The sequence below is a fragment of the Rattus rattus genome, chromosome 16 (assembly GCF_011064425.1).
Source record: "Rattus rattus isolate New Zealand chromosome 16, Rrattus_CSIRO_v1, whole genome shotgun sequence".
Taxonomy (NCBI): domain Eukaryota; kingdom Metazoa; phylum Chordata; class Mammalia; order Rodentia; family Muridae; genus Rattus; species Rattus rattus.
This window is the reverse complement of record NC_046169.1, coordinates 29095240-29108099: the sequence shown is the minus strand read 5'-3', so window position 1 is coordinate 29108099 and position 12860 is coordinate 29095240. Positions and strand designations below refer to the sequence as shown.

Genomic DNA, 12860 nt, shown 5'->3' with positions numbered 1-12860 from the left:
AAATAATGGCATGACCGTCACTTCCGTGCTCTGGAAACTCCACATCTCTGTCCCAGCAACTGAGTTCTGGTGCTTTGTGGAGAGGGTGCTCCTACCCTGAATACACACCCTCCACTTAGAAACCTGTGGTTCTGGTTGATGTCACCGTGCCAGGGACACACAGGCGTCTGTCACTGCAGGCTGCCCTTTTGCGCCTGGACAGCTGTGGTCCTCAGGTGAAAAAAGCCCCAAGTGTAGCCACTCAGCGATGTGGGCTTTCACTTCATTTTCCTCGGATCTGAGCGGGCAGGGTGTGGGGCCTCAGTCCCGAAGCGCGGTCTCTATCCCCGTCTCTCCGCAGGGCTGTTTGAGAAGCACAAGCTACTCTTCTCCTTCAACATGACCATCAAGATAGAGCAGGCAGAGGGCAGGGTCCCCCAGGACGAGCTAGACTTCTTTCTTAAAGGTAATGGATGTGCTTGCTGGCTTCCACCCTCACCCTATCCACGAGCACCCGCGACATGCATGTCCATTCGCCATAAACGTTGCCAGTAGCGAAATCCCCTTCAAGCTGGGCTTCCAAGAACTACCAGTCATTTAACAACCTCTGCCTCAGAAACACTTCCTGGTTGACCCAGGGCACCTTTGCCGGGAGCTGTGTTGAGACTGGAGGCCTGGCTAAGCTATCCAGCTGGGCTTACTGGTGACATAAGCCGATGCCTCCTCGCTCCTCGGCAAAGGGACCTCTTCCCAGAGCAAGAGCCATGGATGTGCTCGGTGTGCCTGGTCTGCGTGCTGGGTGTGGAGAGCCTCTGACTGGGCTGGCGCCCTCTCTTCCCTGTGACTAGGGAACATTTCTCTGGAGAAGAGCAAATGGAAGAAGCCGTGCACCTGGCTGTCAGACCAGGGCTGGGAAGATGTCATTCTCCTGTCAGAGAAGTTCTCAGACAACTTCGGGAATCTTCCCTCTGATATCGAGCAAAATCTCCCTACCTGGCAGGAGGTAAGTGTGTATATTCTCCCCAAGACAACAGCGGTCTCTGTCTCCACGCTGAACCCATAGCCTCCCCTTGCCAGGAAAATACTTCCAGAAGCTACTCCATGTGGTCAGTGCCCTTGAGTGCCTAGATACACTTTTTTCTTCAACTGACCCTGCTAGCTATGTGGGACAACCAGCCACCCCTTTGCTGGGTGGGCATGTCAACTATCCATTCATGTGCCTACCATCCCTAATCTCTCTGCTGCCCCCTGTCCATCTGTTCATTCATCTGTCGACCTGTCTGTTCATTCATCACCAATTCATCTATCCTCCATCTACCCATCCATCCATCATCCGTCCACCAGACCACCCATCCATCTATCCATCTGTCTACCCATCTGTCTACCCACTGTTCATTCACCCATCATCTATATTTAAGTCTGTCCATCAGTCTGTCCTTTAATTCATCTGTCTATCACCAATCCAACTGTTTCTCCCTCTATCACCCATCCATCCATCAGTCCATCCATGTATCCATTTAAACATCCACCCATACAACTATTCATCTCTCCACCTATCTGTCCATCCCTCCATTATACATTTACCTGTCCACCTATGTGTTTATCTGTCTATTCATCCAATTATACAACTATCCATCCATGTCTGCATGCATGCATCCATTCATCTATCCATCCATTTATACAACCATCTATCATCCATTCATCTATCTGTTCATCTATCCATCCTTCCATCTGTCTGTCTGACCATCCATCCTTCTATCTGTCCGTCTGTCCATCCACCCATCCATCCATCTATCCATCTGTTCATCTATCTATCCATCCATTTATTCAACCATGCATACAATTGTTCATCTGTCCATCACACATTCCCCTGTCCATCCATCCTTAGACCTACTTACTGGGCACCTCCTGGATGCCATGTCCCTCTGAACCCCACAGTGATTGCTACTCACTCTTCTGTTGTTGTTTTATTTTTTTTCCAGCTTGTGTTTTTCGGTGTCAACAATGACACCTAGATCGAGAGTTCAGATCTTCCCCTCTCTTCCGGTGGCACTTGGCATCTTCACATGCAAACAGTAGCCTGTGTCATTTCTGAGCTGATGCCACAGTCAATACTCTTTGCTTCTCGCAGTGGTACGACAAGGACTCACTAGAGCAGTTCCCGTTCCCCCTGCGCTATGATGACCACATCACTGCTTTCCAGAAACTGCTTATTTTACGATGCTTCCGAGTGGACCGGGTGTACCGGGCTGTGACTGACTATGTGACCCTCACCATGGGAGAAAAGTGAGTGCCCCTCCCCCAGACTCCCAGGATCAGGGCTAGCCTGATCTAACCTAGTCTGACCTCCGGTGTGAAGCTGCAATACTCCCAAACAAACATAGAGGGCCACACTCCAGCAGAAAGGGAAACTTAAAAGTCTTCTAGTATTTTAAATTATTCATTTGTGCATGTGTGAGAGCACAGGTACATGTGGGCACATGTGGGCCCATGTTGTATGTATGATGTACGCTTTAAGGCCAGAACTCAACCTTGGGTATCATTCCTTCAGAGCCCAAGCTCAAATTAGGACCAAGGATTAGCCCAGGCTGTCTCTGCTTCCTCAGCACTGGGATTCCAAATATGCATACCCAGCTTTTTATGTGGATGGTGTTGGGGATTGAACTTAGGTCCTCATGTGCGTGAGGCAAACAATCTGCCAACTGGGCCATCTTCCTAGCACCTTAATTTCAAGTAGCATATTTATTTTATCTTTTTTTTTTTTTCCGGAGCTGGGACTGAACCCAGGGCCTTGCGCTTACTAGGCAAGCGCTACCAATGAGCTAAATCCCCAACCCTGTAGCATATATATTTTAAAGAGTATTAAAAATATTGCCATTTCTTGTAAGTTGTATAAAAAACATTATAAGCTATTTTATAGGCTCGTGTGGTGTTCAGTCTTTAAAAGCTTTTTTTTTTTTAAGATTTATTTATTTTACGTATGTGAGTACGTTGTCTCTGTCTTCAGACACACCAGAAAAAGGCATCGGATTTCATTACAGATGGTTGTGAGCCACCTTGTCGATACTGGGAATTGAACTCGGGACCTCTAGAAGAGCAGTCAATGCCCTTAACCCCTGAGCCATCTCTCCAGCCTCTTCAAAAGCTTTAGATGGATTTATACTCACAGCGCATCTCAGTAGGGAGCAGCCAGAGGCTGAGGGCTCAATAACTCAGACTACCTGGTAGTTGCCATATGGGATGGTGTGGCTCTTGTACTGAGCCAGTCTGAGAGCTAACATCCTGAGCTCACATGTGCCTTCCTGTCTTCATGGCCAGCAAGCTGTGGGAGAGATGAGGAGCAGGGGCCGAGAGGGGCTCAGTGGCAACTGAAAACTTAATGTCCTGACCCCGGGGCAGCTGCCCTGCATGACTGCCAGCTGATAGTGGGTGGCAACGGGGTCCCTGAGCGACCTGGTCCTCTATCTCCTCAGAAGAAACTAGAAATTCAGATTTGAAAACAAAATGAGGGGCTGGAGAGATGGCTCCGTGGTTAAGAGCACTGGCTGCTCTTCCAGAGGTCCTGAGTTCAAATCCCAGCAACCACAGGGTGGCTCAAAGCCATCTTTAGTGGGATCTGATGCCCTCTTCTGGTGTCTGAAGATAGTGACAGTGTGCTTACATACATGGAATAAATAAATAAATAAATAAATAAACGTTTTAAAAAAGAAAACAAAAGACTTTAGACATAAATTTCTTTCAAATAGATCATTGCCCATTGTCTTAGTCAGGGTTTCTATTCCTGCACAAACATCACGACCAGGTAACGAGTTGGGGAGGAAAGGGTTTATTCAGCTCACACCTCCACACTGCTGTTCATCACCAAAGGAAGTCAGGACTGGAACTCATGCAGGCCAGGAAGCAGGAGCTGATGCAGAGGCCATGGAGGGATGTTTCTTACTGGCTTGCTTCCCCTGGCTTGCTCAGCTTGCTCTCTTATAGAACCCAAGACCACCAGCCCAGGGACGGCACCACCCACAATGGGCTGGGCCCTCCCCCTTTGATCACTACTTGAGAAAATGCCTTACAGCTGGGTCTCATGAAGGCCTTTCCTCAACTGAGGCTCCTTTCTCTGTGATAACTCCAGCTTGTGTCAAGTTGACACACAAAACCAGCCAGTACAGCCATGGAAAGTTATCTTTTCTTAACTTTTATTAGTTCTTTGTGATAATTAGGCACAGGGCATTTTACCATATTCACTGTTCTCTCACTCCTCCCATACCTACCCATCTTTGTATTATCATTTAAAAAAAACACTGAATTCCATTTTGTGCCTCCCATATCATCTTGGACATGTGGCCTTCCATGTGGCCACGCCATGACCGTGGCCTTGGAAGAAAACTGATTCTCTTCCTTCCAGATTTTCATAGCCAGTAGCTCCTCGGGGAGGGGTGGAGCTTTGTGTCTCCCCACCCACCCCCCCGCCAGAACTTGTGGATAGACAGACCTGTCTATATGGGGTGCTAGGAAAACCCACAGCTATTACTCTGCTAAATGGACCCAGTACCAATGGCCTCCTGACAGTTTATTTCTATACCTGTGCGGACGGACGTAGGTGGTGAGTGACATAGAAATTCTGACCTATTGAACTGTGAGTCTCCTCCTCTTTCTGCACTGGCGGCTGCCTTGGTCTGTTCTGTATCACTACAACCAAGTACTGGATGCTGGGTGATGTGGAGGAAAAAGAGGCTGGCAGAAAGAGGCAGGGCTACCTGCAGAAGAGGCCACTCATGTGCGGAGCCTTACGTCACAATCACCCGATCGTGTGAGAAGGACCACAGTCCTGCGAGAAGCTCATTAGTCCTTTCCAAGGGTGGCGATCTGCTCCCAGCAGGCAAACCTCTTGTTACCATCATGTCAGGGTCCACATGGTCAGCGCATGTATGTTTAGGGGAAAAACTATCTGAATTATAATTTAACTTATTGAAAGCCCTAAAGAAAGGGACAGTGTGGGACATGATCCTAGAGCTGTTGACGTCTGCCTGAGACCTGTGCACATGGAGGGTAGGTCAAAGCACCCATCTCAATACCAACCAGTTGAAACCAGTATTATGTGGGGAACACGCGAAGTTCGAGGGAGCCAGAGAGGTCCCTGCCACAGAGGAGGACATCATCAGCTCTCTGTGTGTAACAGGATTCTCAAAAGGCCAGGACACATGTCTGAAGAGCTACGTGAGAGCCATAGTCAGAAGGTTCTGGAAGCTGAGGGGTGGGGTGAGGGTTGGGAGGTAGCCTGGAGCCGTCTCGCAGATGGGTTCACGTTCTTCCTTTCCCCAGGTATGTGCAGCCCCCGATGATCAGCTTCGAGGCCATTTTCGAGCAGAGCACCCCCAATTCGCCCATTGTGTTCATCCTGAGTCCCGGCTCTGACCCTGCCAGTGACCTCATGAAGCTGGCTGAGCGGAGTGGCTTTGGGGGCACTCGCCTCAAGTTCCTTGCAATGGGTCAAGGCCAAGAAAAGGTAGCTGGTGGGCTCAGTGTGGGCTGTGAGGAGAGCTGCCTGGGTGGGACAAAAGCTTAGACCAAACAGTGTGACACCAATGATAGCCTGACTGTGGTCTCCCTGCCCCCTGTGACCACTGAACTCTGTCACCATGGCCCCATGTGGGTCAGTGGTCTTAGGCTCCTGGTGTGTGGCTCAGGAACCCATTAGTGAGGCCAAACGTGGGAATTTTAGGGCGGCCCTTCGGAGGCCCTTTGTCCCATGTCCCATTCTGTGCCATTTGCCAACTCATTGTGACAGGGCACAGCACTAGGGAAAGCTGGGGGCGAGAGGGAGCCGACTTCCAGTCGTGACTTTTTTGCGAGGTATCTGTGAAACTCTGACAAATGCTTCCACCAGAGCACGGGACAGGAAGTGATACTGGCGGACAGGGCACCTCCCTCAGAACTGGAGGAAGCCAATTCCACATGAGCCACACAGGCCTTAGTTAAAGGCGAGGAAACACCGAGGGAGAAGCTGGTGTCTCTGCTCCCCGGATGGGAATGTGGACCACCTCTGTACTGCGGGGGGCCCTTTGCGTCTGAATTCCATGCCAGTTCTACTCCCTGGAGGGGTGGGCAGGACTCTTGCAGGCAGGAACACTAGTTCGCCCCTGGATACCACACCATCCTCCTCCTGCAGGTGGCGCTGCAGCTGCTGGAGACCGCAGTGGCTCGTGGACAGTGGCTGATGTTACAGAACTGCCACCTCCTGGTCAAGTGGCTGAAGGACCTGGAGAAGTCCCTGGAGAGGATCACCAAGCCGCACCCTGACTTCCGCCTGTGGCTCACCACAGACCCCACCAAGGGCTTCCCCATTGGAATCCTGCAGAAGTCCTTAAAGGTCGGCCCTGCTCAGCCCTGCTCCTGGTCGCTCCTGCGGAGAGCACTAGGGGGAAGGGGCTGCCCTAAGTACCCATCCCATTCTCCTTAAGTGGCTGTGTAACTTGGGCGTGTTTGATGCCTAGGTCTGCCATCCCAGCTAGAGACACGTTGTGGGAGCAGGAAGCAGCTGAGAGTGCCCGTGTCAGGTCTCTCTCTTCCGCCCTCCTGCAGGTGGTCACGGAGCCGCCGAACGGGCTCAAACTGAACATGAGGGCGACCTATTTCAAGATCACCCACGATATGCTGGAGCAGTGTCCCCACACCGCCTTCAAGCCCCTGGTCTACGTGCTGGCCTTCTTCCACGCCGTGGTACAGGAAAGGAGGAAGTTTGGCAAGATCGGCTGGAATGTGTACTACGATTTCAATGAGTCTGACTTCCAGGTGAGCATGGCGGCTTGTCCGGCCGGTGCCCCCCAAGCTGGCTGACTTCTGTACCTGCCTTCTAAGTTCACCAGTTTCGGGCTGTGAATGGCTGTTAACCACAACTGTTCCCCCTCTCTTAAGGTCTGTATGGAAATCCTAAACACATATTTAACAAAAGCCTTCCAGCAGCACGACCCTCGCATTCCGTGGGGCAGCCTCAAGTACCTTATTGGAGAGGTAATGGTGACTGGGAACCTCATGAGGGCTGGGGTCTGGGACCGAGACAGCCATCCTCTGAGCTCTTGGGACAGTCCTTGCTCCTGCCCCCGCCCACCCCTTACCACTCTAAGATCCCTGAAAAATACGTTCGCCTCCTCACCGTTGTTCTGAGACAAACTCTATTCCCAGGGAGGTCGCTTGTGTGGATGTAGGGCCCCGGGCCCCCTGCTAGTCTTCTCCGGGAGCTCCCCTCTCGCCAATGCACTGAGCACATCCAGGGAACCTTGCGGTCTTCTTGGAGCATGGGTACCATGACTCTCGCAGAACTCATGGAAAAGCTTCTAGATTCGAGAGTTCTGCAATGTATAAGGACTGACAGCTGATGTCCTAGCTCTTGTCTGTGGCTGATCCATTCGGTGCCCTCCTTGGGCTGCTCCGTGCCTTGACTCCGTTCTCAGGGAGTCTCAGACCACAGCATGAGTCTATAGATAAAGCCACCTCTCGCCTCTCTGACCCAGAAGGTTCTTTGAGTAGACAGGCTGGAGTTGGGTGGTGGTGGGGACTGGAGCTGTAAGGCCATGTAGGGTTGTGGGTCTAGCCGGCTGGCTCTCGCCCACTCTGACCTCAGGTCATGTACGGAGGCCGAGCCATCGACAGCTTCGACAGGCGCATCCTCACCACCTACATGGATGAGTACCTGGGAGACTTCATTTTCGATACTTTTCAACCGTTCCACTTCTTCCGGAACAAGGACGTGGACTATAAAATCCCCGTGGGTGACGTGAAGGATAAATTCGTTGGTGAGCGATCCTAGGGTGAGGAAGGTCTTTAAAAGATTGCAGATTTTATCTGCTTGGGCTCTTATCCACCCTCTCCTGATGATGGGGACTCATGAGCTGGTCAAGTGAGGCCGTCCTTTGGGCTCTGCCTCACCTCAGCGCTGCTCCCTAGCTGGAACCTCACCAGGAAGGGCAGGGCAGCCTGGGACGCTCACTGCGCCATCTGCCTGACAGACACAGCATCTGGGGACAGGCGAGGTGGAGCAGGGCCCTTATTTTAAAACATAAGAGTGGAATTACTTTTGTTCCTGGGGACTGGGGAGGGGACTGGGTAGCAGGGACACATGCAACCTGCTCTCTCTCTCTCTCTCTGATTCTAGAAGCCATTGAGGCCCTTCCACTCGCCAACACGCCAGAAGTGTTTGGCCTCCATTCCAATGCCGAGATTGGCTACTACACACAGGCAGCTCGCGACATGTGGGGCCATCTGCTGGAGCTGCAGCCGCAGACCGGTATGGCTGCCAGGGACCTCGTTAGCTTGGTTGGGGGCAGAGGGTGCTCCTGGTGGATGGAGGTAGCTTGTCAAAGGATGAAGAGACTTCCAAAGTCCCATCTTCTAGGCAGCCAGCCTCGAAGTCCCTTAAAATGTCATCCTTCCAGGGGAGTCCAGCAGCGGCGTCAGCCGTGATGACTACATTGGCCAGGTGGCCAAGGACATTGAGAACAAGTTGCCCAAGATCTTCGACCTAGACCAAGTTCGGAAGCATCTGGGCCTGAACATCACACCCACCTCGGTGGTCCTGCTGCAGGAGCTGGGGCGCTTCAACAAGCTTGTCATTCGTATGACTAGGTCTCTCGCTGAGCTCCAGAGGGTAAGTGCGAGCCCAGGGCTTGGCAGCCCCTCAGGGAGCGGGGAGCTCCTGGTCCTCCGCAGTCTCGCTGAGGAACCTCCATCCTGCCGACAGGCCTTGGCTGGGGAAGTTGGAATGAGCAATGAGCTGGATGACGTAGCCAGGTCTCTCTTCCTCGGGCACATCCCTCACATCTGGAGGAAGCTCGCCCCTGACACCCTGAAGACCCTCGGAAACTGGATGGTCTACTTCCTGCGGCGGTTCAACCAGTACACCCTGTGGGTAAGTGCTGGGGCCACTGTGGGTTTGTCCCTGGCCACCTCCCCGCACCTGGTTCCCAGCGTTGACCCCTGCGAATGTATTTTGGGGGTGCCAGGAATAGCCCTTCAGTTGCCACGGGGCCAGTCTTGTGCCCGGTATGCCTTTGGGAGTCTGACTTGCTATGCTCCTGTGATGATTAATTCCGAACATGTCTTGACGCTTGTTCTAGCTCATTCTTTTCAGGGTCTTTATCCTTCCTCCTCCGGGTGACATTCAGGCAGCGACTATGCACCTGTGCGCCACAAAGAGCACCGTGGTCCCTGTCCCTGAATGTAGCCTGTGGGTATGCCTAGAGCACACGTGCATTCGATTTACTCGTTAACTGTGAGGTAGCCTCTAACTCTGTAGCCCAGGCTGACCTTGAACTGGGAACAATCCTGCTGCCTCAGCCCCCCAAGTGTCGGGATTACGGGTGTGAGCTAAAGCCTTGAGTCCTCTGGAAAGTTGAAGCTGTGATACTCGGAGACCGTGTTTGTTCTTGTCTTCACATCTTCGTGGTCTTTGAGTTTGGAGCCTTTGCTAATGGAACCTCTGATTGGTTTTGCCCTGCAGCTCTTTAATGAAGGTAGTGTGGAGGGTGTTTCGTAGGCTTAAAGACATCTTGTATTTTCTGTGGACCATCGTTTATGTCTGTTTCCTTTCGGTGGAAGGCCCCATCTTTTTACATTGATTTTTTTTTTAAATGTGTGTGTGTACAGTTCATATATGGAGGTCAGAGGACAACTTTTGGGAATCCGTCCTTGCCTTCCGCCTTATTTGAGACAGGGTCTCCTGTTCGCTGATGCACCCTGCAGGCTACCTGGCCCGTGAGCTTCTGACCATCCTCTTGCCTGTTTCCCGTCTCACTGTAGGGGGCACTAGGTTTACAGATGGATGCGGGTACACCCAGCGTTCCACAGTTTCTAGGGATCCAAACCCAGGTCCTCAGGCTTGTGTGTGGCTTTACCCATTGAACCCTCTCCCCAGGCCTTTTCATTGATTTTTTTTTCTCTTTTTTTTCGGAGCTGGGGACTGAACCCAGGGCCTTGCATGTGCTAGGCAAGCGCTCTACCACTGAGCTAAATCCCCAACCCCTTCATTGATTTTTTAGAGAGCTCTCTGCGCATGACAGAAAGTAACCCTTGATACACAGACTCTTCCCTGCTGGGAGCCTTTTACTTGGATTGGATTATGATGATGATGATGATGATGATGATGATGATGTGTGTGTGTGGTGTATGTATTTCTGAGTGCATGTGGGCGTGTGCACGTGTGCATAAAAGCCATATGTGAACTCGAGTGTAATTCCTCACGAACGATGACTCCGTTTGTTGAAAGCGAGTTTCTCATTAGGACCCAAGGCTCTCCGATTTTGCTGGGCTGGTCAGGGCACACCAAAGATGTCTCTGCTACCTCAACACTGGGGTTACAAGGCTGGTGTTTTCAGTGTGGGTTCTGAGGAGCGAAGTCAGGTCCCCACATTTGTCTGGCAAATACTTTAATGACCATGGTCTCTCCCTAAATTGTTCCACCTGGAGTTTGGTAGTCAGCTGTCTCTCCATGGGGAATCAAACTGATTCCAACAGTTGTCACCATGGGAAATCAGGTATTTTTATCAGCTTTGAACCTAGTGTCACAGCCTAAGCTCCCACACCTTGCCTACTTTCCAGGTCACGGAGAGCGAGCCCAGTGTGATGTGGCTCTCAGGGCTGCACATCCCAGAGTCCTATCTCACAGCCCTAGTGCAGGCCACATGCCGGAGGAATGGCTGGCCACTGGACCGGTCCACCTTGTTCACACAAGTGACCAAGTTCCAGGATGCCGATGAAGTAAATGAGCGTGCGGGGCAAGGTAAATGTCGTGTATCTTGGTCCCCATTTGGGGCTTCCCTTCCAGAATCATTCCCAAATCGAAGTGTCATAGGTTTTCGGTCTTGCTTAAGCAGGGCTGTGGCCTACAGTGCTTCCTCTGGCATCTCAGAGAGCAGAGTTTCTCATTGGAGATTAGCAGTCACAGGGCGGGTGGATGTCCGGGAGGCCCAGCTAGTTTGTGGCAAGTGGGTTCCTGGGTCAAGAGAGTTTTCAGTGAGATCTCTGGCTTCCCTGGGATTCCTGAGGGGCAGGGGTGTGGGAGCCAGAGAGCACATAGGCTAGCTGGCCTGTTGCCTCAGGCACACCCAACCTTTTGACATTGTGACAGGACCGCTATCATTACAAAGTTCCCATTTGAGAACTGCACAATCTGTTTAATAATCTAAGCACATCCTCTCCCTCTGAGGCCCAAACAGGCAGTCCAGTTAGGGGAAAGGGATCCAAAGGTAGGCATGTCAGAGACCGTTGCGAAGACCAAACTGCACATCTGCTACAAATGTGTAGTGGGCCTAGGTCCAGCCCCTGCATGCTTTGGTTGCTGGTTCCGTCTCTGTGAGCTCCCATGGGCCCAGGTTAGTCAACCCCTCTGGCTCTGACTCTCCCAAGGAGACTGCGTAATGGAGGGAGGGGTTTGTAAAGTACTGGGAGGAGGGGGGGGGACTTTGATCAGGATGTAAAGTGAATAATTGGGGGGAAAAACATGAAAAACAAAACCTCATACTGTTTTAAGAAGGTCTGCTTTAAGTTTTGGGCTGGACTGCAGCCACCCCTGTCCTCTGCCCATGGGTCATGGCTGCTAGAACGTGCCGATTTCAGCCCCTCCAGCAGGACTCTGCGTGTTCTAGCAGAAAACTCGGTTTCCCTGGCTAGAGCACACAGGAGTGCAAAGAACAGAAGGTCCTTTATGTGTGTTTAGGGAGAGTGGATTACTGGGCAAGTCTCAGGAATCCTCAGATAGGTTCTACCATCCAACTACCATTCTGGTTGGGGACAGGTGGATAGGTTTTGCTTTTGGCGAGGGCCCTCAATCCTAACCACTAGATCACCAGGAAGTGTTGGTGCTCTCGGCTTTGGGGTTTCTGCCTGCCAGAGTTCATACTCCTCTTGGACTTGCCTTTGGCTCAGAGGATGCTATGTGCTGTGTGAGCTGTGTGCCCTGAAGCCAGACTCCAGGGCAAGAGGTGCCCAGGAGGACCCACCTCCTTAGAGTCTTTTGTCTCCTGACTCGCTATTTTCCTTGGGAAGCAGGGCAGGGTTGAGTTCAGGGGTGGGAGGCCCCCCTCAGTGGTCTTTGCATGTGTTCTCTGTGCACACCTGAGAGTAGCAGCCACTCAGCAGGACACAGAAGCATTCTCTTGTCACACCCAGGGTGCTTTGTCTCTGGGCTCTACCTGGAAGGTGCTGACTGGGACATAGAGAGAGGGTGTCTTGTCAAGAGCAAGCCCAAGGTGCTGGTTGTGGACTTGCCCATCCTGAAGATCATCCCCATTGAAGGTCATCGCCTGAAGTTACAGGTGAGTTTCTTCCCTGGTCCCATGGTGCCTTCTCTCCTCTCAAAGCTAGGGAAATCTTGGAGGTTAAGCTCTGGGCCAGTACAAGGGAAAACTCTGATATGCATATGGGTACCCAACATCCGCAAGGGTCCAAGCTCAGAACCTGTGGTAGAGACCCAGGGAAATTAGGAGATTTGGGGTACACTAATGAGTTACAGTGGCTTCATTTAGGGTCCATAACCTGTGGACTTGCACAGCCACCCACAGCACTCAGATGCAAGGCCACAGCTCCTGCATGTAAAGAATGCTCAGGCTAGACCTCTGTCAGGAGCCTCCAATCCCGAGGGTCTGTCACCAGCTTCTCCCTTGCAGAACACCTTCCGGACCCCTGTCTACACCACCTCCATGAGGAGAAATGCCATGGGAGTCGGCTTAGTGTTCGAAGCTGACCTCTTTACTGCGAAACACATCTCACACTGGGTGCTACAGGGGGTGTGCCTCACCCTGAACTCAGATTAACCCCAGCACGTGGAAGACTTAGATGGAGCTAGAATATGCCTGGGGCAGGTCACAGAGGTACTGCGGCTTCCTAAGAACAGG

At 51.9% G+C, this 12860-nt stretch overlaps 1 protein-coding gene across 1 annotated transcript in view; it reads left to right on the top strand.

Moving 5' to 3' along the window:
* Dnah10 (dynein axonemal heavy chain 10) overlaps window positions 1-12851 on the top strand; it is a 121923-nt gene extending 109072 nt beyond the window's left edge. Inside the window, 14 exon segments of the mRNA XM_032886496.1 lie at window positions 341-445; window positions 828-982; window positions 2111-2265; window positions 5296-5479; window positions 6143-6343; window positions 6556-6765; window positions 6889-6984; window positions 7595-7766; window positions 8126-8257; window positions 8406-8617; window positions 8711-8878; window positions 10567-10747; window positions 12136-12281; window positions 12633-12851. Of these exon segments, the coding sequence (XP_032742387.1) occupies window positions 341-445; window positions 828-982; window positions 2111-2265; window positions 5296-5479; window positions 6143-6343; window positions 6556-6765; window positions 6889-6984; window positions 7595-7766; window positions 8126-8257; window positions 8406-8617; window positions 8711-8878; window positions 10567-10747; window positions 12136-12281; window positions 12633-12779 (2264 nt within the window). The 3' untranslated portion in view covers window positions 12780-12851.
* The last annotated feature ends 9 nt before the right edge of the window (window positions 12852-12860 follow it).